General features: G+C 34.5%; 1 protein-coding gene across 1 annotated transcript in view; it reads right to left on the bottom strand.

The window, feature by feature from the left end:
* Positions 1–26,946, bottom strand: part of LOC149790786 (uncharacterized) — a 50,117-nt gene extending 23,171 nt beyond the window's left edge. Inside the window, exons 1-6 of the mRNA XM_089972850.1 lie at positions 26,572–26,946; positions 22,172–22,254; positions 14,020–14,081; positions 11,089–11,246; positions 9,716–9,829; positions 1,016–2,560 (exon numbers count right to left, since the gene is read on the bottom strand). Of these exons, the coding sequence (XP_089828976.1) occupies positions 1,016–2,560; positions 9,716–9,829; positions 11,089–11,246; positions 14,020–14,081; positions 22,172–22,216 (1,924 nt within the window). The 5' untranslated portion in view covers positions 22,217–22,254; positions 26,572–26,946. The remainder of the gene's footprint in view (positions 1–1,015; positions 2,561–9,715; positions 9,830–11,088; positions 11,247–14,019; positions 14,082–22,171; positions 22,255–26,571) is intronic.

Below are 26,946 nucleotides of genomic sequence, written 5' to 3'. Positions count from 1 at the left end.
ACTCGAACCGGCGCAGAGGTGAGATGGCAGTGATCCGTAATGGAGAGCGCTTTAGACCACTCGGGGCCCCCCATTTATATGATACGATTTGCTAAAGACAGCATTTTTATAGGATAATTTCATTTATATGGTGTGATTTGCTAATAACAGCATTTTTACGGGGTAATTTCATTTATATGGTGTGATTTGCTAATGACAGCATTTTTACGGGATAATTTCATTTATATGGTATGATTTGCTAATAACAGCATTTTTACGGGATAATTTCATTTATATGGTATGATTTGATAAAGACAGCATTTTTACAGGATAATTTCATTTATATGATGTGATTTGCTAATAACAACATTTTTCATGATAATTTCATTTATAAAGCATTTTTTCAGGATAATTTCTTTCATATGATATGATTTGCTATAACTGCATTCATATGATTATGTCTGAGGAATAAACAAGACATACAGCAAATTGGTCTGAGTTTCTACATGTTTTCCAATTGCAAATGGCAGTCATTTTTATATTGTCATTCTTCTATGACTGGTTGCATGCATATTGATGGATGAGAACCAAATTTTGAAATTATCTAGAAGTGAATGAGAATTAAAAAGTGAAACTCTGATAAAGCATACATGGGGGCTGACTTTGTAGGACACAACTTAGCATCTACATATTTCTACTCAGTGACATAACAGAAAAAGACAACCTATTTCATTCATGTTTCAGAAATAGCTAACTGAATAAAACAATTGTGATTCAACTGTTTCCAAATGAAAGGGCATGTAATTGCAGGATTCAAGCATATGTCTATAAATTATTCCACTGACCAAACAAAATCTCTTCAAATCCTATCCTTTTATTTACTTTCATAAATCCTCCCTTGATTCAACCATCCCCACCTCAGTTTTTTTTCTTCTTCTCCAACTGGGGTGTAATTTACCCTTAAATTTTCAGTTCTAGAACAGACCCTGGATAACAAAGATCCCTGTAGGTATTTGCATGAGAAAGTGATACTCACTTGTAACTTTATTGCATTCCTTTAACTCCTTCAAAAGATGTCTGAATTGCTTCACACTCATATCTTCGCTGCTGGATGATGGATATTGTACTCCCAGGTAAGCAGAATTTATTTCCCTTTGGCTTGCAGCTTGCATCGTTTCACTGGACTGTGCTAAAGGTGTCTGCCCTTGAACTCCTGAAGGCAGCCCCTGATTTAGCATTCTCACCAATCCATAGTTAGGTACGTAAATCAAATGAGTACTTGACTGGTCAGTTCCTGATAACTGACTTTGATTTAAGGTTGGAATATAACCAATCACATTTTGTGGAACATTCTGTGCAGAAAAGTTTGTACCACCAATTAAAACAGCTGGAATATTCACTCCAACTTGGGCTTGTCCACTTTGAATTGTACTTGTAGAAGTTAGAGTAGAAGTGTTTGTAACTGCACTATTTACTGACATATTCTTAGAATCTACTGTAAAAGTATCACTAGACTCTTTTGAATTTTTGTCAGGCGTACTGGATGCTGACTTCTGTTTACTGCTTGTACCTGAAGAATCCCTTTCTGGTGCCTCCCAAACCTGCTGCTGGTTTGATGACCTCTGCTCTTTTGGACTAGGCTTGGGGCTCCTTGAGGGAGAAATTTTCCTCACTGGAGTACTAGGTGCAGAGTAAGCCAAGCCCTGAGATGATGACTTGTTTGTCTCTGTCACAGAGTGCAGCTCGTACAGACCCCCATCAAGCCTATACAATGTGGCCCCATAGGGTCCTGGAATAGCCACTCTGTCAACTTGCCCTCTTTCTGGGACTGCTGGCCTTGGTAAGGGAGCATAGTCAGTCCCACTTGTATGTGTGGTGTTTCCAACACTCACAGGTTTATCAGATGAACCTGAGTTTCCAGACCTACTGGAAACAAGTTCTACTGTTTCTCTTTCTTTGAGTGAAGTAGGTGGAGTCTGGTTGAATGCATTTAATGGAGATGTAGCTGCATCTCTAAGCATAAATGGCACAGGAACAAACCCCAGAGATTCTCTATTAAGGTAAGGTTGGAAAGCTCCAATATCACTTCCTCTTCTGTCATAGAAATCCCCATCAATCATAAACTGGGGAAGAGAACCAGTTTGTTGACCTTGGGAACCAGTCTGGACTAATTCGCCAACTTGCCTTTGAAAACCATTTAAATTTGGATAAAATCCAAGGCTACCAGTCATAGCTGGATCTTCAAGATTTTTGTCTGAGGACTGAAAATTCATTGTTCCATGATTATTTTGAGACCCTGAGTAATATGCTGCCCTAATGGAATTTACAAAATCTGCTCCAAAATGATTTGGAAGTGGGTTATGGTTGATGGTATTTCTTGAAAAGGCTGAATTAACATCCCTTTCTGGAATATCCTGTAACAAGGGATCATGAGATGCAGTCCCATCAAGGTCAAAGAAAAGCCTGTCTGGGTCAGGTGTAGAAGAAGTCAAGCGTCTGTTGAAAGGGATGTTTGTACTGGGTTCAATATCTGTGAACTGTCTCAGAAACTGTCCTTCAGTATGAGGTCTATTTTCATACACTGCAAAAGAAATAAAGAAAATCATTGTCACACTGCTATGACAGTTGGTGTTTTTCTCTGAGTTCAAGTACTTTTTCATATAAAAAATAAAAAATAAAAAAAATTAAAATATGTTTGACTCATATAGCTGGGTTCAAGTATTTTTGTTAATAAAAAAAAAACCTAAACAAAAGACAAGAAAAATGTTTGAATCATATAACAAGAGTCCCTTGAAAGGACTGATGCTCTACTGATCAAAATGAATTTCCAGGATTTCAAGATGAACCCATTTCTTATTTCTAAATGTTGAATGTTGAAATCATCTCAGTTATTTCAGAGCAATAGCAAGATTTTCAAAGTGGGTGTAAGATGGGCATCATTTTCATTTTCGACCAACTAAATATCATTTGAAGTCTTTTGATTAAAAAAAATCCCATGTAAATTTGACCATTAATTTCGGAGGAGTAGCTATAAAATGATTTAGATTATCATAATGGTGGCAATGCTTGATATCAGATCAGCATTAGTTTTGATTTGGCCCAAAAAGACGCCATAAGAAGCCTTTTAGTGAAAACCTGATGGCAATAAAACATTCCATTTAGGACACGTAGCAATGACAAGATTTTCAAGAATGGCTGAAACAGTAACTGTTATACAATGTCAGGTTAGTGCCATTTTCATTTAGGACCATCATAAAAAGTTGTACTGTGAAGATAAAAAAACCCAGCTTATGACTTTCTGTAACAATAACAAGTTTTTGTAAACTAGCAGCCATATTGGAAGTCAGACTGGGACCATTTTTTTTCAGGACCAACTAGAATAACATACAGTGTTCTGGTAAAAACCTAATGTCAATATGACAATAGGAGGAGTAGCAATAACAAAATTTCAAGTTGGACAATGAGGATGTCAGATCAGCAACATTTTTTTCTGGACTGTCTAGACAATAACAAGTCTTCCGATGAAAACCGCATGTCAATAGGACTTTATATTCAGGAGTAATAGTGATATAAAGAAAACTAAATATAACTGCCATTCTGGATGCTAGCTCAGCACCATGTTCATTTAGGACCTAGAAGACATAAGAAATCTATTGGTGAAAACATTCCGTTCGTATAACTTGTCATGTTTCATGAATAAGTAGGCAAGTGTCATTAACACGAAACAACTGAGCTAAATGCCAATACTGATGACAATGCCATCATGACAGAAACAACATCTATCCCATCACAGAATTTACCTAAGTACAAAACTTAATTGGACAGATGGATGGTCAGACTAATGGATGGTCAGACTAACAGATCAGTGGTCACATTGACAAACAGATGGTTGGTCAGACTGACAGATGGTTGGTCAGACTAATAGATGGGTGGTCAGACTGACTGACAGATGGTCAAACTTAAAAAATGGACAAGGCTAAAACTACATGACCGTACCACATTAATAGCGACATATTAAATATATGCATACCATTAAGTACAGTACCTAGCTGTATATGAAAAGAAACTTGTCTGTTAATGCATATCAATTTCATGTAAAACCCACCATATTTTTCTTATATGTTTTCAAACTAATAAAGCTTAGAAAACTACAAGACACTGCTTGAAATGTTTGAATTATACTGTATGAAACTTAAATTACAGGAATATTTTATTAAAATAAAATAAAATGAATTTCATGAAGCCGCATCCCAAAAATGATCAATCAAGACCAAGGAAGGAGATATAGTATTAGGGACAACTCCAAAAACTCAAGTATGTATATTTTGTACTTCTGATTAAGAATGGCAAATGTACAAGCAACACATTTATAAATTTTGTACATGTGTAAATATATAAATGATGGCTTCAGATTTATATAATAAAATAATACTGCCCAGTAGTATAGAGTACTGGATTTGGCACTTTCTCATCATATTTAAAATTATTTTAAATCCACTATTCCTGGAACCATTTCAATTCTAATATACCATGTATTTTCACAAGATTCAATGTGTACATGTTTGCAAAAAATTGTTCTGCGGGTACAGGGCCATTTCCACCTAAAATGTCCAAACATTGACTATAATTGCTTTTAAGCTACTAAATCACCATTTGTGACATTAAGTATTCAACACGTTTATGTAAGTCATTGTTACTCTTCGACTAAAAGAGACAAATATGTAATAACATTTGTCTCTAAAATATTACTAATAAATATTAGTTTAAAAACCTTAAAATTATTAGAAGTTGGGGGCCAAAGCCAGAATGGTCCCATACAATATCACGCTCTTGTAAATGTATTTCTCGGCACTATATCTACCTTGTATCAATTATTTTTCCTGTACAGATAACCAAGAGATATTTAGACGTGAAATGGAATACAGGATGATATCTAGTCACTGAGTCCCACAGTCCGGCCTAAAAGGTGATTTGAAATATTTTCATTTTGCAACCACTGGTAAGCAACTACTGGCGTGCAACAACTGGTGAACAAATATGAGCAATCCATACTTTGCACAAAGTTAAAATACCACAATATAAATGTAAGAATAAAATCAATGACACTTTGAAATAAGACCATTTGGATAAAAAATATTTTCCAAGTTTTTTCAGTTTAAAGCAAGAGTAGCATGAAATATATATTATATGGCTACATTGTGATTAATTGTCTCCTCTGCAGGCAACAGTCTTGCAGGCAATAGTATAGTAGGCAATATTACAGTTGGCAATAGTATAGCAGGCAACAGTATAGCTGGCAATAGTATAGCAGGCAATAGTATAGTAGGCAATATTACAGTAGGCAATAGTATAGCAGGCAACAGTCTTGCAGGCAATAGTATAGCTGGCAATAGTAGGGTAGTGTTGACTGTAGATTTCTGACTAATGGGTCTCAATGACCAGGACTCAAAGTATGCTGTCTAAAATTAATGTGCAGAAACCTGTTTTCTTACTGGCCTTAACTAGTTTTATTCATTCAGTAACAGTGACCTTGAAATTTAGCCTTAGACCCTAAAATCATTATGTTTCTTTCTTAACCCAAGAAAGTGCAAGCCACCCCAACATGTTTGGTACCTGAGAATACAATGAGACAGCTGACTTGACTGGCCTAAATGGTATAGAACCCTGCATTCCTTGGATTACAAGTCCAATAGCTGATATGGCTGCCCTAGATGGTATAAAACCCTGCATTCCTTGGATTACAAGTCCAATAGCTGATATGGCTGCCCTAGATGGTATAGAACCCTGCATTCCTTGGATTACAAGTCCAATAGCTGACTTGGCTGGCCTAGATGGTATAGAACCCTGCATTCCTTGGATTACAAGTCCAATAGCTGATATGGCTGGCCTAGATGGTATGGAACCCTGCATTCCTTGGATTACAAGTCCAATAGCTGATATGGCTGGCCTAGATGGTATAGAACCCTGCATTCCTTGGATTACGAGTCCAATACTCTACCAACTTGACTAGAAAAGTTATCACCCTAAAGGGGCAAGGGCAAGGTTAAATTGTTTTTGCCCAGGTTCTCAAGCGTCCTTAACACACAAGATCACCTCATGCTTGATCTAATATACACAGAATATGCAGGATAAGTTGATATATTGTATATTTCAATTATTTTTCAAAATGTTTTGCTGCCAAATGTTTTTTTTTCTATTACACTTATCCAGTTGTACATACAAGGAGACCTTTCACTACCTAGCAAATACAGCCTCCACACAAAACAAGAAGTTAATGTCTTATGGATTGTGTAGACACTTAGTGCTCAAAAATGTTTTTTGTTTTCTGAGATCCAAATTAGGTATGGTTTTTCCATTTGTCAATTAGTGTTGCTGTGGAAGTACATGCTCTTCTCAGAATCCAATTGTGAAGAGTATATGGGATAGAGTGCCTATATTATGATTACTGAAGAAATATTTCCAACACTGGTTACATTATCCAGACATAACATACTAGGTGAATAGGTATGAGTTAGAGGGAGTCACATCCCCTTATCCTAGATGTCAACATGGACAAATCAAAATGGACCATTCTGTGTGAATTGTTTGATTCCATCTTAACTGTGTGTCTGCTAGAACCATGAGCTCACCTGGGAAGTGCAGATTTGCATTGGATTTGTAGATGACACCACCTGAGAAAATCACAAACAAGGTATAGGGATTCTGTTTCTCCTTACCATTGGATACATCTTGCAAAAGCAAATTTCTTGGAACATCTTTCCTTTTGAGACAGCACTTCTTGCCAGTTGAGAAAGGCATTCTCTATGACCATCATATCCAGGTGGTTGATGTACAATGACTGCTCATAAAGGGGCTATAGCCCATTCACTTCTTGGAAGTAAGGCAGGAGATGGGCACCCTAGCTGGGTGTACAGGCAGCTATGCAAACCTTGATCTCCAGCAGCTAATCATTCAACGATAAGTTCTGGTGATTAAGACAGCTTTTGTGTAATCAAGTTCTGGTGATTAAGACATCTTTTGTGTAATCTAGTTCTGTTAATGAAGACAGATTTTTCTGTAATCTAGTTCTGGTGATTAAGACAGCTTTTGTGTAATCAAGTTCTGGTGATTAAGACAGCTTTTGTGTAATCAAGTATTGGTGATTAAGACAGCTTTTGTGTAATCTAGTTCTGTTAATTAAGACAGCTTTTGTGTAATATAGTTCTGGTGATTAAGACAGCTTTTGTGTAATCTAGTTCTGTTAATTAAGACAGCTTTTGTGTAATTTAGTTCTGGTGATTAAGACAGCTTTTGTGTAATCTAGTTCTGGTGATCAAGACAGCTTTTGTGTAATCAAGTTCTGGTGATTAAGACAGCTTTTCTGTAATCAAGTATTGGTGATTAAGACAGCTTTTGTGTAATCTAGTTCTGTTAATTAAGACAGCTTTTGTGTAATCTAGTTCTGGTGATTAAGACAGCTTTTGTGTAATCTAGTTCTGTTAATTAAGACAATTTTTGTGTAATTTAGTTCTGGTGATTAAGACAGCTTTTGTGTAATCTAGTTCTGTTGATTAAGACAGCTTTTGTGTAATCTAGTTCTGTTAATTAAGACAACTTTTGTGTAATCTAGTTCTAGCAATTAAGACAGCTTTTGTGTAATCTAGTTCTGTTGATTAAGACAGCTTTTATGTAATCAAGTTCTGGCGATTAAGGCAGCTTTTGTGTAATCTAGTTCTGTTAATTAAGACAGCTTTTGTGTAATATAGTTCTGGTGATTAAGACAGCTTTTGTGTAATCTAGTTCTGTTAATTAAGACAGCTTTTGTGTAATTTAGTTCTGGTGATTAAGACAGCTTTTGTGTAATCTAGTTCTGGTGATCAAGACAGCTTTTGTGTAATCAAGTTCTGGTGATTAAGACAGCTTCTCTGTAATCAAGTATTGGTGATTAAGACAGCTTTTGTGTAATCTAGTTCTGTTAATTAAGACAGCTTTTGTGTAATCTAGTTCTGGTGATTAAGACAGCTTTTGTGTAATCTAGTTCTGTTAATTAAGACAATTTTTGTGTAATTTAGTTCTGGTGATTAAGACAGCTTTTGTGTAATCCAGTTCTGTTGATTAAGACAGCTTTTGTGTAATCTAGTTCTGTTAATTAAGACAACTTTTGTGTAATCTAGTTCTAGCGATTAAGACAGCTTTTGTGTAATCTAGTTCTGTTGATTAAGACAGCTTTTATGTAATCAAGTTCTGGCGATTAAGGCAGCTTTTGTGTAATCAAGTTCTGGTGATTAAGACATCTTTTGTGTAATCTAGTTCTGTTAATTAAGACAGCTTTTGTGTAATCTAGTTATGGCAATTAAGACAGCTCTTGTGTAATCTAATTCTGGTGATTAAGACAGCTTTTGTGTAATCTAGTTCTGTTAATTAAGACAGCTTTTGTGTAATCTAGTTCTGGTGATTAAGACAGCTTTTTTGTAACCTAGTTCTGGTGATTAAGACAGCTTTTGTGTAATCAAGTTCTGGCAATTAAGACAGATTTTGTGTAATCAAGTTCTGGTGATTAAGACAGCTTTTGTGAATCAAGTTCAGGCAATTAAGACAGCTTTTGTGTAATCAAGTTCTGGCGATTAAGACAGCTTTTGTGTAATCAAGTTCTGGTGATTAAGACAGCTTTTGTGTAATCAAGTTCTGGCGATTAAGACAGCTTTTGTGTAATCAAGTTCTGGTGATTAAGACAGCTTTTGTGTAATCAAGTTCTGGTGATTAAGATAGCTTTTGTGTAATCAAGTTCTGGTGATTAAGATACTCTGTGTGCAAAATCAAATGTCTTGATAATCAGAAGCAGAGGTATATCATTATATGAAAGTTGGAATTTGTCAGGAATTTTCTTATTTTCAGTTTCTTGGCACAGCTGAATGATCCTAGCTGTAATGATTTCCTTTTGTATGTTTTAGATTGTCTTTTTTCTTGCTTCAAGATGTCCAATAGAATAATTACAAGCAAAATTCCACGAGTCCCCCAAGACTTTTGATAGATGTGAGCAACCAAACATGCATAAGTGTTGAATTCAGAAGAAACAAATTAGGTACAAAATATTCAATTACAACGACGTGAGAGTGAAATCCAGTGAGAGAATATATGCAGCATGCTTCTTTTATAACGAGAAAATTCCTTGGATCACTTAATACTTGAGAAAGTACACCAAACTGACAGGAATAATGTTCTTTTTGTTTTGATTAAATGCCATTTTCACCACATGACAAGCTATACATGATGGCCAGTATAACTAATGGAGGAAGAACCCAGGAAAACCCCAGTAAGAATCACTGACACATGGGTAGCTACTGTCAAGCTTCTCACATACCCACAATGGCCAAGTCCATGATTCAAACCCATGCAGAGATGTGGTGAGATGGCAGTGATTGTTAAAGGCAAGCATTTAAGACCATGTGGCCACCCAGGGCCCCCAAATCAAAGAATAAGCATGCTGACAAGTAATTAGTAACTGTCAACAGATGAGATCTGCTGCAATTCCTCTAAGGGAAGACCACTCTCAGCTGACTTCCATCTTGCTTAACAGACAATATTTTAGCACTTTTAATGCCAATCCAAAGCAGAAGAAGTTGTTTGCATCTATTTTCCTTTGGGAAGGCTGAATTTGTGAGGTGCTGGAAGGACTCCTTACATACAATGATTTGATAATGTATCTGAAGAAGAAATGCCATTAAAACAGGTATATTTATAAGTGTTAAGGTCTTACTATGTAGAGCTGATGTCACCCCAATGTCCCTGTCCATAGTGCCAGGTTGAAATATATTGTCAGGTTCCCCTATTTTTACAGTGCTGCTTCTGCTTTTCTCCTTTTCTGACATTACTGTAACAGAAATATATATACAAGCAAGAATTTCACAGAATCTAAGGTCCTGCCTGTTCTAATTCGAAACATGCTGCAAAGTCAATGGAGTGTGAAACGTAGTTCTATAAAACAGTATTTCCTGACATAAGGAGTAAACTCTACAATGAATATACCCATCAAGGTTCTTGATTGTACATGCAACACTGCTGGAGAATCACAGTGACATGAATTAGCAGTGACACATATAGCAACAACAATGAATACATCTTCAGCAAGAGGTATCCATATCTTAGCTATGCTTCACAAATTGACACTAGCTAACTGGATACTCAAAACTTGCTAAGCATTCCTGTGACATTTTTCAGGCACAAGACTTTTAAGGCCCGGAAGAATACTGATAATTTTTAGGCACCAGACCATACGGCCTGGAAGAATATTGTGATACTTAAGAACTGTTTTGAGAGGTTATTAAAAACGAATTTCAATAATGAGTCATGCAGTGAGTTCATTCTGATATCAAAATCCAATAAATAAACAGGGGACTCCATATCATCTGGCAGGTCTGCAATGGCAAGTGTTTGTACTTCACGTTTCCCATTCTTTGACCACTATTTCAGTGACACTTTGACAGTTGAGAGAATAAACTGCCACATAACTGTTTATATACTGAAAACACAGGAGCCTTACTTTGAACAAGCCCAGTTTGCTGTTAATGACATTATTTTAGTACCTAATCTCTAATTATTGAGAGCTTCATGTTGTGATGGTGGTCTTGAAGAACAATAAAAAAGATAAGTGCAGTCTTATTTACAACAATATAATTAAGCTTGTTACTCCATGTAAACAAAAGGATCTCTGTTATTGACTCAGATGTCTGCTTAGTGCCCTTAATGAACACTTTACTTATAATACATGGTATTAAACCTTTTTTTTCGGAATTGAATGAAAGTATACATTTTTACAGAGATAAAACACACAATATTTTATCATGACTTTTGTTTGTTTCATTGCCAATCTACAAAATTAAGTACTTACAAATAAGTATCTTATAAACAAACCATAAAATGTTATACCAATAAATTTAAAATGATGCCCTCAATTATGTCATTGCTGCCAGAAAGACCTGTGTCCTCCAAGCTGTTAAATTAAAAATATAACAACCAACACAATTTTTGTCTGACAAAAACTTAAGGCAACACAATAAGATAATCAGTTAAATATATCTTGGATAGAAAAGATTTTTAAATATTCTTTTAATAAAATGGATAAAGTTATACCTTTTCTTTTAGCACGAAGTTGGCTCAGAATTTTTTCACAGGTTTCCATCTCTGTAAATGCTGATTTAACTTGATCCTCCGAGTTGGAAGAATACAAGGAGTAACCAGGGTCCACTCGATGTGCTGGCCTTGATCGAGGACTTTTTGCTGTTTTCATTCTGAAAATGAAAATTGTTCATGTAAACACAATATCTAAGCATCATTAAATTCTGTAAAATGAAAAAGCCATTGTATCTCTAATATACACTTGTCACCATTCACTAATCAGCAATACCGAAAAAATCCATATATAATGACTCCTCCTGATATACACTTGTCACCATTTGCTAATCAGCAATACCAATAAAATCCACATATAATGACTTCTCAATGGATCATGTAGTAGTGTATCAGCAGATGCAGGTAATCAAAGTACTTGGAATACTAATGGCCTTTAGGGTTGACATGCTACAAAAGATGGATGGAAGAACAGAACTCCAGTAATACTGCTAGTCATGGTCCCTGTTCTAAATAATCTTTATATTGTTTTCCAAAAATTTCTTTTATTTATATGTCACCAGATTATTTATATTAAACTCTGAAACATTATTTGAGAAATTGTTGTGGTTATCTTTTTAGAGTCAGTTTCTATTATTAATTCAAGTATTACCATCGGTGAACAATATCCCAGGGTGAAAACTACTTCAGGTCTCACCCTTTACCAAACCTGAGTTGCCTCCCTTGACACAAACTGCATACTAATTGTAGAAAGTCCACACATTTTGTTACTATAACTAGCAATAAAAACTAAATTTCATAAGAGAATGGGAACTAGGCCATATGCACGGAAGGACTGGAACCAATCCAAGCCAAAAACATATACTGCATAATGACCTGTAAGATGAATGCATTTTTGCTAAGTCTGTTTCTTTATCTCAGATCCCATTATAATGACATTTTTTAGATCCACAATCTAAGGTCTTGTCAAAAGCAGATATTCAGCTGAAAATGTCATAACTTAGAAATACTGAGATATAAAACGTAAGTGCTTATTTTGAACAAATTTCAACATAAAAGGGTTACACAGAGAAAAAGGCCATCTGGAATGAATCTATCCCCAATGGCTGAGTAATCAGATTAAGGTTAACGTGTAGACAACAAGCTGTTAACTTATTAACTTATGGGTGTATTTAGGTGCTATACATTTACAAAAATAAGCATCAAAAGTGGTCCATGACAGTTTTTAAGTCTTTGATTAAAAATCAGCCATTCTTTGGCAGAGGCAAGAAAAAACGAAAGATAAACCAAAAAATGATTTCAGCAGGAACAGAAAGATCAACCAAAAAATGATTTCAGCAGGAATGGAAAGATCAACCAAAAAATGACAAACAAAGGTATAAAGAGAAACTGTACAAAGCAAGCCACACATCAGATGCAGCGAACCTTGACAATGCTAATCCAATGAGTAAGGGGGATCCTTGACACTGCTAATCCAATGAGTAAGGCGGATCCTTTACACTGCTAATCCAATGAGTAAGGGGGATCCTTTACACTGCTAATCCAATGAGTAAGGCGGATCCTGACAGAGCAACTGGACAATGGTTGATACGACATGCAGGGAAGACTGCTTTACATGAAATATTTTGAGATCTGAATTAAAACATTTAAAAAGTTTAATATGATTTTATTTCTTTTCATATTTAAAGTACAGCTATTGCAACATTGTGACAAATAATAGTTTTTAAAAAAACTTTTGGACACATAGAATTCAAGTCAGGGCTTGTGGAATTTGAGTCAGGGCTTGTGGAATTTGAGTCAGGGCTTTTGATTTTGTAAAGTCACCAGCAATAGGCCTGAGTCCAAAAACAAAAATATCTTGCCTTTAACACAAAGTATGTCCATTATCAATCATTATTATCTAAACCTAATTTAGTGTACCATTGTACCCTGTGTTTTGGATGCCCAAACATATTGTCTTTAGTCCAAAATTAAGGGTCATGCAAGCAATTGTTCTAACAGCCACTGTGTGTTTGTGTAATCAAGACCATAGGCTATTACCATTTCAGACACGATTTGTGAAAATTGTTTCTTCAAGTAATAACTGAATAAATGTAGAAATAGAAAATAAGTTTGACCACCTTAACGGTAAGTGACAAGATCTGAAAGCTAAGCAATGGAAGTCTTTTCATAAATATGACCATCAATTTTAGAATAGTAATAGCAATATTTTCAAGACAGTTGCCATGGTGGCCATACTGAATGTCAGATCATCAACAATTTTATTAAGGACCAAATATATATCGTAATTAGTCTTCTTGTGAAACCCCCATGCTGATATGACTCTTAATGCATGAGTAGTAATAACGAGATTTTCAAGATGACTGTGATTGTTGCCTTACTGTATGTCAGATTGGCACCATTTTTATTTGACACCAAGCTGACATCAAAGAAATCTTTTGGTGCCCCCTCCCTCACTTCTGATATGACCATCCATTCAGAAGAAGAAGCAATAACACTTTCAAGACGACTGCTTTGGTGGCCATACTGGATACCTGGGCAGTACCATTTTCATTTAGTACAAACTAGACTTTGCGATGAATGTGTGTGTACAATTTCATGACAATTCTCCAAATAGCTATGAAAAGTAGTGATACAAAATGATGATAATGGATGGATAATGAAAACAGTCCATCCCATAAGCTCTTCTAATACAAAATAATTTTTGATGGAGCAAAACTAAAAAGCTCAGTCTCAAGAATTTTAAAGCCTTGAATTTAAAAGGCCATATTCCAGCACTTTTAAGGTTCCCATGGAAGCATAAAAAAATTTTAAAAAGTTATTGTTGCATGCAAATTCACACCCTCACATATGAGATCCACATCAACAACATTATCTCACATCAGGGATTCAATAAAAAAAATCTCTAACCCTTTCTTCTGATAGAGTACTTACTTTTTCCCTGGTGGACCTTTGATTCCTGATTTAACACTCACAGTCTTGGCCTTTGTTGCTGACTGAAAAAAACAAAAAAAAACAATACATAGATATAAACTGCATTCTATCAAAATATCTAAGGAACATAATCATAAATCATCACATATAATTAATTCAGATAGTAGGTTTCCATTTCATGATGTCAAAATCATTACACTCGATAAAAATATATTCTACTATTAGTCGGATATTGGCATTATAATCTGGTCAAAGTTCATCTTCTGTGGCATTTTAATCTGGTCAAAGTTCATCTTCTGCAGCATTATAATCGGGTCAAAGTTCATCTTCTGCAACATTATAATTGGGTCAAAGTTCATTTTCAGCATTATAATCTGGTCAACGTTTATCTTCTGCAACATTATAATCTGGTTGAACTTCATCTTCTGTGGCATTTTAATCTGGTCAAAGTTCATCTTCTGCAACATTAAAATCTGGTCAAAGTTCATCTTCTGCAACATTATAATTGGGTCAAAGTTTATCTTCTGTGGTATTAAAATCTGGTCAAAGTTCATCTTCTGCAGCATTAAAATCTGGTTGAAGTTCATCTTCTGTGGCATTATAATCGGGTCAAAGTTTATCTTCTGCGGCATTAAAATCTGGTCAAAGTTCATCTTCTGTGGCATTTTAATCTGGTCAAAGTTCATCTTCTGCAACATTATAATTGGGTCAAAGTTCATTTTCAGCATTATAATCTGGTCAACATTTATCTTCTGCAACATTATAATCTGGCTGAACTTCATCTTCTGTGGCATTTTAATCTGGTCAAAGTTCATCTTCTGCAACATTAAAATCTGGTCAAAGTTCATCTTCTGCAACATTATAATTGGGTCAAAGTTTATCTTCTGTGGTATTAAAATCTGGTCAAAGTTCATCTTCTGCAGCATTAAAATCTGGTTGAAGTTCATCTTCTGTGGCATTATAATCGGGTCAAAGTTTATCTTCTGCGGCATTAAAATCTGGTCAAAGTTCATCTTCTGCAACATTATAATCGGGTCAAAGTTTATCTTCTGTGGCATTAAAATCTGGTCAAAGTCTATCTTCTGTGGCATTATAATCTGGTCAAAGTTCATCTTCTGCAGCATTAAAATCTGGTTGAAGTTCATCTGTGGCATTATAATTGGGTCAAAGTTCATCTTCTGTGGCATTATAATCTGGTCAAAGTTCATCTTCTGTGGCATTATAATCTGGTCAAAGTTCATCTTCTGCAGGTATACACAATTTAGATAAATATCTCCAACATATATACATGAGCAACACAAAACTGCCTCATCTCTGAGGAACACCAAGTTAGTTGTTGCTGTTGTTGAGTTTAATGCCATTTTTCAGCACACGATAGGCTATGCATCATGGCATGACGGTTCATTATTAATAATGGTGGAAGAACCAAGAAAAATACTGGGAAGAACCACCGACCCATGAGAAGCTACTGGCAAGCGTTCTCACATACCCACATTGGCTGAATCCTAGACTTGAACCCACGCAGACAGAGGTGAGGTGGCAGTGATCCGTAACAGAGAGTGCTTTAGACCACTTGGCCACTCAGGGCCCCAAACACCAGGCTAGATATGTACATCCTAAACATGCACAAACAGAATATCATGCAATACCTGAGGCTTGTTATGTATGAAGGTTTCCACTCCCCTACGATGGGTCAGATGTTCTGAAATGTTTATATGGAATTAAAATAATACCACAAAAATTTAAATTTCACTATTTTCAGTAAGTTCTTGGCAAGAAGAAATGAAAAGAGGCACACACAGTCAACATGCTGACAAGATTCAAAAAGACCACTCTGCCTCTCATCATGACCCCATAAAAATTGGCCATGCATAGTAACAGTTTACTACATACTTGACCCTTTGCACAGCAGATGCATAAACTTTACTACATACTTTACCCTTTGCACAGCAGATGCACATTTGCATCGCCAGAGTAAACCAGAGTTCATTTTCTACCCTTGATAAGCACCAAAAATTCAACATCCTATTTAATGGTTTTAACAATTACAATGACACTTTTATCAATTTAACTTTCACTAAATACCCAGATTACCAATATTGTCACAGCTGTATTTATACATTATGCCAAAAAGGAGACCCCTGCAGATAATTCGTTAAGTACATAATTAATTTTTAAATAAATTTGTTTGCCAACTTACATTTAAATTTCTCAATGCACCTAATGCGTACCATTGTAATCTATTTACAAATGCCATAATGCTGACTGGTAGAAATTTAACTGGTTTCATGACCTAAAAATGTTCCATTGTTGTTTTGGCCAGTCAGCAATCTTTCCTTTTATGGCACCATTAAGTAGCTCCCTAGAATAAATCTTTCACTAAAATTAAACATTGGCTAAAATTGAGTTGATGGAATTCTTCTTTCAAATGCAATTTATTGAAATGTTTCTTCTCAAAATCAATTACATACTTGTTTTGGCTTTGATAAAGTCGTACTGTTTTGAAAATACCAATGATCTGACCAAGCAAAATTCTAAAATTTTACAGTCTTCTCTGTCTCTTAATTTCTGCCAAATCTAACTCTTACAGATGTGTGATAGACTGCTCAAAAGGAAAATTTCTTGACAGTAAAATGGCACCTTCATACTGACAGGTTTCACTGTAAACATGAATTCTGTGAAGATGTTAAGGGATATGTATGCGATTGGAGTTTCTCAAGTTATAAATCTTGCCTCTTAATATATGTTTATTTAAGAGGATGTGTATTAGAATACAATATTTTCGTGATTTTGACTAATATTTGTAGTACGTATACATCAGGCACCTGTAGTTCTTCTGTTAAAGTGTAAATAGTGTAGTGGCGAAGTGTCCGAGCATTATGCGATTGAAAAACAAGGTTTATGTTATTTGCAGTTGGACTTTTAAGCAAGTACATACCGCAACTGATTTTGTCATACAATTTACTTTTGGTAAGAAGTGAAATTGTTTATCATTGTTAATTATGAGAAATTTTTGTATGGTTACTAATTTAATATATGAATTAATTAGAGAAATTGCAGCTCAGATGCTGGGGTCACAGGTGTTTTACTCACATGCATTTCTTTTACCTCCATGGTTTTAAATTTTTTTCAGTCATAGCAAAAGAGAATATATATTAATCTTGTATTTATTTACTTCTTTGGTAAATAATTCTTGCGATATATTCTGATTTGAGTTAAATTTGAGATAGGTGAAATTATTATATTCTTATTTTCGGTTCATTTAAAAACATTACATTCTCTGGATTATTGAAAATAATTTTATTGATTGATTAATTCCTGTATTTATTCAGTTTATTAATTATTAAATTGATTTGAGTATGTGCTGATATATGAAATGTAATGGAATTTGTGGTCAAAACAGAATTATGACACATTCTAGCTAGCATGATTAAAAGAGCAAAATTCTTGGATAACAAGTTTCTTTTGCAGACAATTTGATGAAAGTTGTTCAATAGGTCAAAATGTACAAATAAGAAATAAGTGAAAAAGTATAGAAATGGGCCAGGCAATAAAACAAAAGGAACCAATAAGATAAATATTTTTGGGAAAATGTCTAAACAATAGCAGTGAAACTTTGGGGTACCCAATTTCCAAAATATTGTTTCACAGCAATACACTATTAATGAAAATACTTGTGCAAATGAAGGACATTTAGAACAAAAATTTGTATGAGTAGAAACTAGAGTACTGATAGCTGGACTATAAACTTTATTGTCAACCTAAAAACTATAATGGAAAGGTCTATATAGATGATATAGTATTGACAGCTGGGCAATATGCTGTAATGTCAACCTAAAAACCATAATGGAAAGGTCTATATAGATGATATAGTATTGACAGCTGGGCAATATACTGTGATGTCAACCTAAAAACCATAATGGAAAGGTCTATATAGATGATATAGTATTGACAGCTAGGCAATATGCTGTAATGTCAACCTAAAAACCATAATGGAAAGGTCTATATAGATGATATAGTATTGACAGCTGGGCAATATGCTGTAATGTCAACCTAAAAACCATAATGGAAAGGTCTATATAGATGATATAGTATTGAAAGCTGGGCAATATGCTGTGATGTCAACCTAAAAACCATAATGGAAAGGTCTATATAGATGATATAGTAGTGACAGCTGGGCAATATGCTGCAATGGTAAGATGTCAATCTTAAAAGCCATTACGGAAAGGTCTATATAGATGATATAGTAGTGACAGCTGGGCAATATGCTGAAATGGTAAGATGTCAACCTTAAAAGCCATTATGGATAGGTTTATATAGATGACATGCCTTAATAAGGGCACTGACAGGAATTGTTCATCATTCCACAGCAAAATTCTTCTTGATACCAAAGTAATGAACCAAGACAGAAAGTAAACTTCCTTTCTAAGTCAATGTTTTTTAATGTTTATTTTTATCAACTGAACAAGTACACTAAATATTTGTAGACAAATCGCATTTTATAAACTTAGTGAAAAAAATTGGTCTTGTGACTGAGCATCTTAACTGCATATAAGTAAATGACCAGGTCAAGGCCAAAGTACTGGGGTTGCTAGTTATTTAGAGGAGTGACTTCTTTATGGGTACAAACAATACAGCACTCTCTAGTCAGAACAGTGTCCATGGGATCCATAATGTATATTGCCTTAACATGAGACCATCTCATAACGTAGCGCATGAGTTAGAGTTCCATTATTATAATGCTGCCGATTATAGTAAGTACTTCTTTATTATAAGGATGTCCATTCCTTTCTTGAGTCATATTAATCTGAATTAAAGTTCATGGATTAAGCTCTATCCAGCAATGGATATATTACAATGGACATATTACAATATACAATCTGAATGATAATTCCACTGCCTGGCTGCACTGGACAAGTCAAATAACATTCACAGCAATCAAAAAGTCCAGTGGCTGGATGCACTGGACAAGTCAAATAACATTCACAGCAATCACAAAATCCACTGTCTGGATGCACTGGACAAGTCAAATAACATTCACAGCAATCAGAAAGTCCACTGCCTGGCTGCACTGGACAAGACAAATAACATTCACAGCAATCAAAAAGTCCACTGCCTGGATGCACTTGACCAGTTGAGAAACCATTCTCAGCAGTGGATAAATCCACTGCCCAAATGCACTGGACAAGTCAAATAATATTCACAGAACTGGAAAAATCTACTACCTGGACAAAGTAAAAAATCATTCACAGCACTAAAAAAAAACTGACTCGCTTGGACAAATTTAAAAATCATTCACAGCACTGGAAAAACTGACTGCCTGGACAAGTTGAAAAACCATTCACTACACTGGAAAAACTGACTGCCTGGACAAGTTGAAAAACCATTCACAGCACTGGAAAAACTGAATGCTTGGACAAGTTGAAAAACCATTCACAGCACTGGAAAAACTGACCGCCTGGACAAGCTGAAAAACCATTCACAGCACTGAAAAAACTGACTTCCTGGACAAGTTGAAAAACCATTCACAGCACTGGAAAAACTGACTGCCTGGACAAGTTGAAAAACCATAAACAGCACTGGTAAAATCCGATGCCTGGACAAATTTGATTATGCTTCACCATGATTAAACCCAACCAGATATCACTACTATCAGGATTGTAATAAGATGTTTTAATCTCAGTTATTGTAATTAAATGTTTTAATCTCAGTGATTGTAATAAGATGTTTTAATCTCAGTGATTGTAATAAGATGTTTTAATCTCAGTGATTGTAACAAGATGTTTTAATCTCAGTGACAGTAATAAGATGTTTTAATCTCAATGTTTGTAATAAGATGTTTAAATCTCAGTGATTGTAATAAGATGTTTTAATCTCAGTGACAGTAATAAGATGTTTTAATCTCAGTGACTGTAATCAGATGTTTAAATCTCAGTGATTGTAATAAGATGTTTCAATCTCAGTGATTGTAATAAGATGTTTTAATCTCAGTGATTGTAATAAGATGTTTTAATCTCAGTGACAGTAATAAGATGTTTTAATGTCAGTGTCTGTAATAAGATGTTTTAATCTCAGTGATTGTAATAAGATGGTTTAATCTCAGTGATTGTAATAAGATGGTTTAATCTCAGTGATTGTAATAAGATGTTTTAATCTCAGTGATTGTAATAAGATGTTTTAATATCAGTGATTGTAATAAGATGTTTTAATATCAGTGATTGCAATAATCATAAAGCCTGTGTTCACTCCAAGCATCAGAGCAATATTTTTCAGTGTAACATTTTGAAGGGATGGACACTACTGGATGAAAAGAATTTCCAGGAATTCAAGATATGGCTATTTATACTTTTTCATATTGCCGAGTGTCAAAACCATCTCTTATATCTTTTTTTTTAGCAATATCAGGATTTTCAAATCAGCAACAGTGAAGGCCATATTGGATGCAAGCTTGGCACCATTTTCATTTGTTACCAACAAGATATCATTATAAGTCTTTTGGTGAAAATTCCATGTTAATATGACCATGCTCTCATCAGTAGTAACAACAAAAAGATTTTAAGATTCAAAATGGACACAAAGGCAGCCATACTGGAGGCTAATTTGATATGAATTTTAATTCAGAACCAACCAGACATCATAAGGAGCATGCTGATGGAGAATGAGAGAGAGAGAGAGAGAGAGAGAGAGAGAGAGAGAGAGAGATTAAAAATTAGCATCTTTGCAATAATTGGGAAATGGTACGCAGTCTTAATATTAAGATTCTTATTACTGTTGCTATTCCATTGTTGTTGTTCTGTAGTTCCTGTCCTCTTCCTTGTTTCCAATGTTGTAAGGCCTCGTCATATTATACTAAAGCAGTGCTCAAAGAAAAAAACCTTTTAGACACAGGCCCAAGTTTGGTACCTTAAACCCTCAAGCCCAGACTCCAATCTCCACATGCCCAATATTTCCCCATTTTACTACTGTCACACAACATTGCAATAGCTATAATTCAAAAATAAATTCAATAGGGGTTAAAGCTATTGCAAGAGTCATTAGTGTTCATCACTAGTCTTACTAGGGACTGGATGGTCCTGGTGTTCAAACTACTCTACTGGATTCTCTGAGTGAATCCTTGTCAGAATCGAGTTGACCTATGTCGAGGTGTTGTTTGCAGTATGTGCCAAAAATGAATAGCCCCCCCCCCCCCTTTCTCTTTTTTGCTGGCGTGCTTCACAGAATAAAACTCCATCAACCAAGAGTTCTGAAATTTATATTTGTTGGACTTGCTGATAGGTAACTGCATCCTAAATAGCTAAATTGGCTTCAAAAATGAATTACACTTGACCACTTTTCTGACAACTGAAATGATAGTGATTTGTATTCTACGTATTCAGCAAAATCCAAATTCAAAGAAAAATTGCTGCTGTACACAAACTTGTCAAAAATATAATACTTATGGCTTAAACAATTCTTGTTCAAGGGAAAAATATGTAATAACTTTTGTTCTTGTACAGCATCTCTTTGATTTACCTATAATGGGTTGTTCCACTTCCAGTTTCTACCTATGCAAATTAGCACAATGGACTCACCCACTGCAGCCTTCAAATACATCTCACTAGTTATTGTCAGCCAATTAAGTAATATATAAAATGGTGGTTTATACCTGACCTCTCTGTCCTTAATTGCTGCTATCTAAACTGCCCAAGGGATAGTTTTACATCATCTCCAATCATGACTGTTTACCATTTATACATGAAACAAGTAACAGGCATATACTGAAAACAGAGCTTTTTTTTAAGGTTACTAAAAATTGTGTTTTAATGAAACACAACCATCTCAGTGGGTTTGGGAGAAAAAACATTTTTAGCATGACATGCCATGCTTCAATTTGATTAAAATCATATCTCAATTTCATGTTGGATGGCAGGGATCTGATTAAGACTGCATCATGTTATGGCAGGTACATGAACATGTTGAAAATACTATTACACATTTCATCAGGCAAAAATAATTTTTTTGTTGACAAGCCTGACGGTCACCTCGGCTAGAATACAGGATGGGTCCAATCCAAAATCAGAGGGGCCCCAGGCATCAGATTTTTTTTAGCACTGACTAATGGTACTCATACATTTCTGGGTTCACAAAAAAACTTTCCTATTCAATTTGATACCTTTGCCTTTGTAGACTGGAGTGTTTTCTTCTGTTTTGAAAACATCTTCCCCTATTTACCTTCAGTCACATGAGTGGAAGATTCTGTAACACAAAAAGAAAATTCTTAAATTCTTACAAATTTCATAAAAATAAAAATGACACAATTTAAAGCTTGTAAAAATGATAGATAATTGGAACATTCAGGGTTCAAAATTGGTACTAATCTGCTACTACCCCATGGTTAATGACTTTACCAATGGACCTCTAAAACCCAGCTGTTACTAATCAGTTGGAGCAGTGAAAGTTACTGACAGTCATCATGTGATCTTGTGTTGGATGCATCAAATAAAACATGATTCAGTATCCCTTTTCTTGGATAATTGATGTGTTCATCAAAGTCATGCACTTGATGAGGCACTGGTACAATTAATGCATGCATCAAACAAATCTTAAACCACTCATCCAGTTGTTGCTGTTTTAGGGTTTAACACCATTTTTCAGCACAAGATAGGCTATACCTGGCTGCCAGTAAAAATGGTGGAGGAAGAACCCTGGAAAAGCCCCGAAAAAAACACCGACCCACGAGAAGCTACTGGCAAGCTTTCTCACATACCCACATTGGCCAAATCTGTGACTCAAACCCATGCAGACAGAGGTGAGATGGCAGTGATCTGTAACGGAGAGCACTTTAGACCACTCAGCTACTCGGGGCCCCCACTCATCCAGTAATTAAGCATTATCAATGTCAGTCAAGGTAAAGTCGGTGATTATGAGTACCTATAACTCTAGGATATTAATATTAAAAATGCTCAAATAATTAGTGTAGAAAGTCTTTAATGTGGGCAAGCAGCAGCAGCAATCAAAAGTGAATGTATTTTTGCAGATCAAACAACCTTTCAGTAATCCTGAGATCTTACAATTTATTCAACTTTCAGTGGATCCCTTGGTGTTTCATAAAATACTGGTAAATGACTTACTAAATGATACAAAGTAATTCTGATCTTTAAATGGCTTTGGTTACGTGGTTCTAATACATTGCATATTTATCCATCTGAATTTCAAAGAATGCCTGCATAATCTGCTGTAATGATAGATCTTTGTGATGTCGACAAGCAAGGCAATTAAGTTAATTAGCCATTACCATATGATATTCTATGCTAATATCAGAATACAACAACCAAATGTAAACATTTCATTTATATTTTGTTCTATATATTCTACCACAAGAGTCATCATGTTTATTTTGGTTGTTTTGTTGAGATGTAATATTCACTCATTCTCCAGGTCTTAATAACACATGAAATTTAAATGTTTTCACTGCAACCAGGCAGCAAGAAGCAACAGTAAAGCAATTTTCTGTGATGGTTGTAAAAACTGAATTCTCCTCAAGTGTACATCTGCTTTCAACACTAGAATACAACAGGCTGGTTGTTTCTGGTAACATTTTGACAATATATGTGATAAATGCTTTTCAACTTTTGTTCCTTATGTCAAGACCATGGATGTCATCTCATCCCCTGACAACAATATGTACCAATTCATTTTGATTATTTTGGATTTTTTTTATGTAGCTATAACAACTTGAGCCATATTCCTTATGTCTGCAGTGTGACAGTTTATAGTAATGTCTAGCACTGGGGCATCATGCTGCAGACATGTAGCACGATGTCCCACCCAGTCACATTATCCTGACATAACGCCGACCAGTCCTAACACTAATCTCTCAATGTTGCGTGCCAGGCAAGGTACCTGCCAGTCCCATTTTTATAAGTCTTTGGTATGACTCTGATGGAGTTCAAACCCGTGACTATCTGCAGAGTCTCTAACCACTTAGGCCACTGATTCATCTCAGTGCCTGAAGCCTACTTCCTGACACATAAAATTTTTTTTATCAGACAACCAAAGCTGATATTATTGGTATTATTCAATACTTAATAATACCAAAAAAATAAATAGGTGATATTAATAATAATTAATTCAGACCTGGCTTTGAATCCACAGTGCAACATATATAATGTTAATTCAGAAATTGTTTGGTCTGCACATTTACTAAAATCGAGCTTATAGCTGTGTTATAGACTATCAAACAGTCATGTATAGTTTATTAAAACAGATATAGTCAAGTTTTCTAATAAAGATTTCTTGAAATATTTCATCTTTATAGCATCAGTTTTAGTAAACTTTATTTTGTAATACCAATCCAACATACCATAGTTTTTTAAAAATAAAAAACCAAAATTAGGTAAGAACTAAAGATAATTTGTATGTTATTCTTGTTGGCACATTGATCAAAGCTACTGTATATGTAAAATTCTTTAGGTCAGTAACTACAGCATTATGTTTTTTGCCATCAGTTATGTTCTCTAATGTATGCACCAACTTTTAACTTCATCGATATATTTATGTGTGTGGTATCTCTTAACTAAAGTAGCATGTTGCCTCATTGATCAACTCCATTATTAATATCATTTTCTGTCCTGACTGTGATGATGGCAAATTTATCATTTTGTTATACATTTTAAAACCCCAGTATATGTAATAATGTTTATGCAATTTATATGTGTGAACAACAGTTATTTCTAATGTCTGCCTGATGTCATAAGATCTATAATTCAGGGCAATAATTGGAATAAGTGAATGTATATTCATTTGCTTTCTGTGTTACGGTACTCTTTGCATCTTTTATGTGATGATGCACTGCAGTTTTTATTTGTACTGTGTTGTTTTATAATCTATACTGTATTGTTTTATAAACTGTGTTGTTTTTTATAATTTATATTATGCTGTTTTATAATCTGTACTGAGTTGTTTTATTATTTGTACTGTTGGTTTCTAGTCTTACTGTATTGTTTCATAATTTGTCCTGTGTATTTTTATAATCTCTACAAATCTGCAATTTGTTCTTTTATAATTTGTAGTACTGTTATATATTCTGTAATGTGCAGTTTTACAATTTGTACCATGTTGTTTTATAATCTATACTGTCTTGCTTTATATTCTGTACTGTGTTGTTTAATCATTTGTACTTTGTTCTATTGTGTTGTTTAATAATAGGTACTGGTATTTTATAATCTGTACTTTTCTTTATAATGTGTAACGCTGTTTTATAATCTGTTCTGTTTTGTTCTAAACTTTGTGTTGTTATTTTATAATCTATACCGTGTTGATTTATAATTTGCACAATATTGTTTTATCAAATTTACTGTGACTTTTATAATTTGCACTAAGTGGTTTTACAATTTGTACTGCTTTGTTTTATATATTGTACTGTGTTCATTTACAATTTGTAGCATGCTGTTTTATAACTTATACTGTATTCTTTTATAACTTGTAGTGTTCATGATCATTAGTAATTTCCAATAATCAGAACATAAATATCTTACTATTTCAAAACTGTTGGCAGTATCTCACTCTCTTCATCACAAACTAATGTTGATCATGTGATATATTATGGTCATGTGACATGAAGGGACTGGTGTAGATGGCTGGTAATTCAATTTTCAGTTGTACTGTGTTGTTTTATAATTTGTACTGTCTTGTTTTATAACCTCTGCTCTGTTGTCATATAGTTTCTACTTAACAGTAGGCCGTAACCACACTCAATGGAAACCTGCAAACCAGGATATGATGAGTGCATTAAAAAATTTTTTTAAAGAAAGCTGATAGTCTGATAGTCAAGGGAAGTAATAAAGTAAAATCCTGGCCTAAATACTAAATATATGAGTTATAAATTGCATGATCATCCAAGCTAACAGAATCTTGGAGTCTGACATAAAACATTAATATAATTTTTTTATCCAAATAAGAAATACGGCTAACAAATCATTATTAAAATAAAAACCTTCATGCTCTGCAAGCTGGCATCACATACATTTTTAAAATGGTCAAAGCAGTATGTATCAATACATACTGCAATACAATAATTTTATCACAGTACGATTTCAAATATAGTAAAAGTCATATAGTTCATGTAAATGGTAATTATTTATTCACTTTATTTGGATTCTCATACATCTTAATTCCTATGGAAGGTCATTATTTACATGCACAGAGATGTACATACATGTACTGCAAAAACAATGTTAAAATATGTGGACATTTTTTGGCCAAGATCAAACTAAATGTGTTTTCTGGTACAATCTGGATTGAATGTCACAATAAAATGTATGCATGTTTATAAACAAATTCGTAATACCCTATATTGTGGTGATTATATGTGCTATTTTCTTAACCAAGTTTAGTACCTGGCCACCACTGTAAAGTCCATAGCAGTAATTTTTTTTATGGAAAATTATTTATGACAGTTAAGGTGCAGAGCATTCAATGATTAGGACTGAAAAAGACTTTGATTAAACAAACTTAGTATTATATTGTAAAATAACAATTTATAGTTAATTTAAGATGAGTAAATGCACATACATAACCAGTACTACAGCAATGCTCACTCCTTTGAATTATATGTTGAATTAAACTCTGGGAAAATAGATGTCTCAAAATCGGAAACTTGCTATGCCTGCTATAAAAGCCGTTGGGAATTTTGTGTGTTGGTAAACACGATGATTCTCTATCTGTACTGTATCATTTATGGCAAGTATGAACATGCCGCTCGAACTATCGGCATTATTATTTCCTGAATAAAATCTACGTTGCGACTTTTTTTTTAACAAAGCATTAATATAAAGGACATTGTTAAGTCTTGATTTGTCAGAAGAACTCATGCATATTTAAAACAATTGTTCTTTATACGTCACGTTTCTAACGTTTAAAAGCTCTGCCAAAATATTGACCGGTCAA

The sequence above is a fragment of the Sinohyriopsis cumingii genome, chromosome 10 (genome assembly GCF_028554795.1).
Source record: "Sinohyriopsis cumingii isolate HCF-2022 chromosome 10, ASM2855479v2, whole genome shotgun sequence".
In the NCBI taxonomy this organism is placed as follows: Eukaryota; Metazoa; Mollusca; class Bivalvia; order Unionida; family Unionidae; genus Sinohyriopsis; species Sinohyriopsis cumingii.
This window is presented reverse-complemented; position numbering and strand designations above follow the sequence as displayed.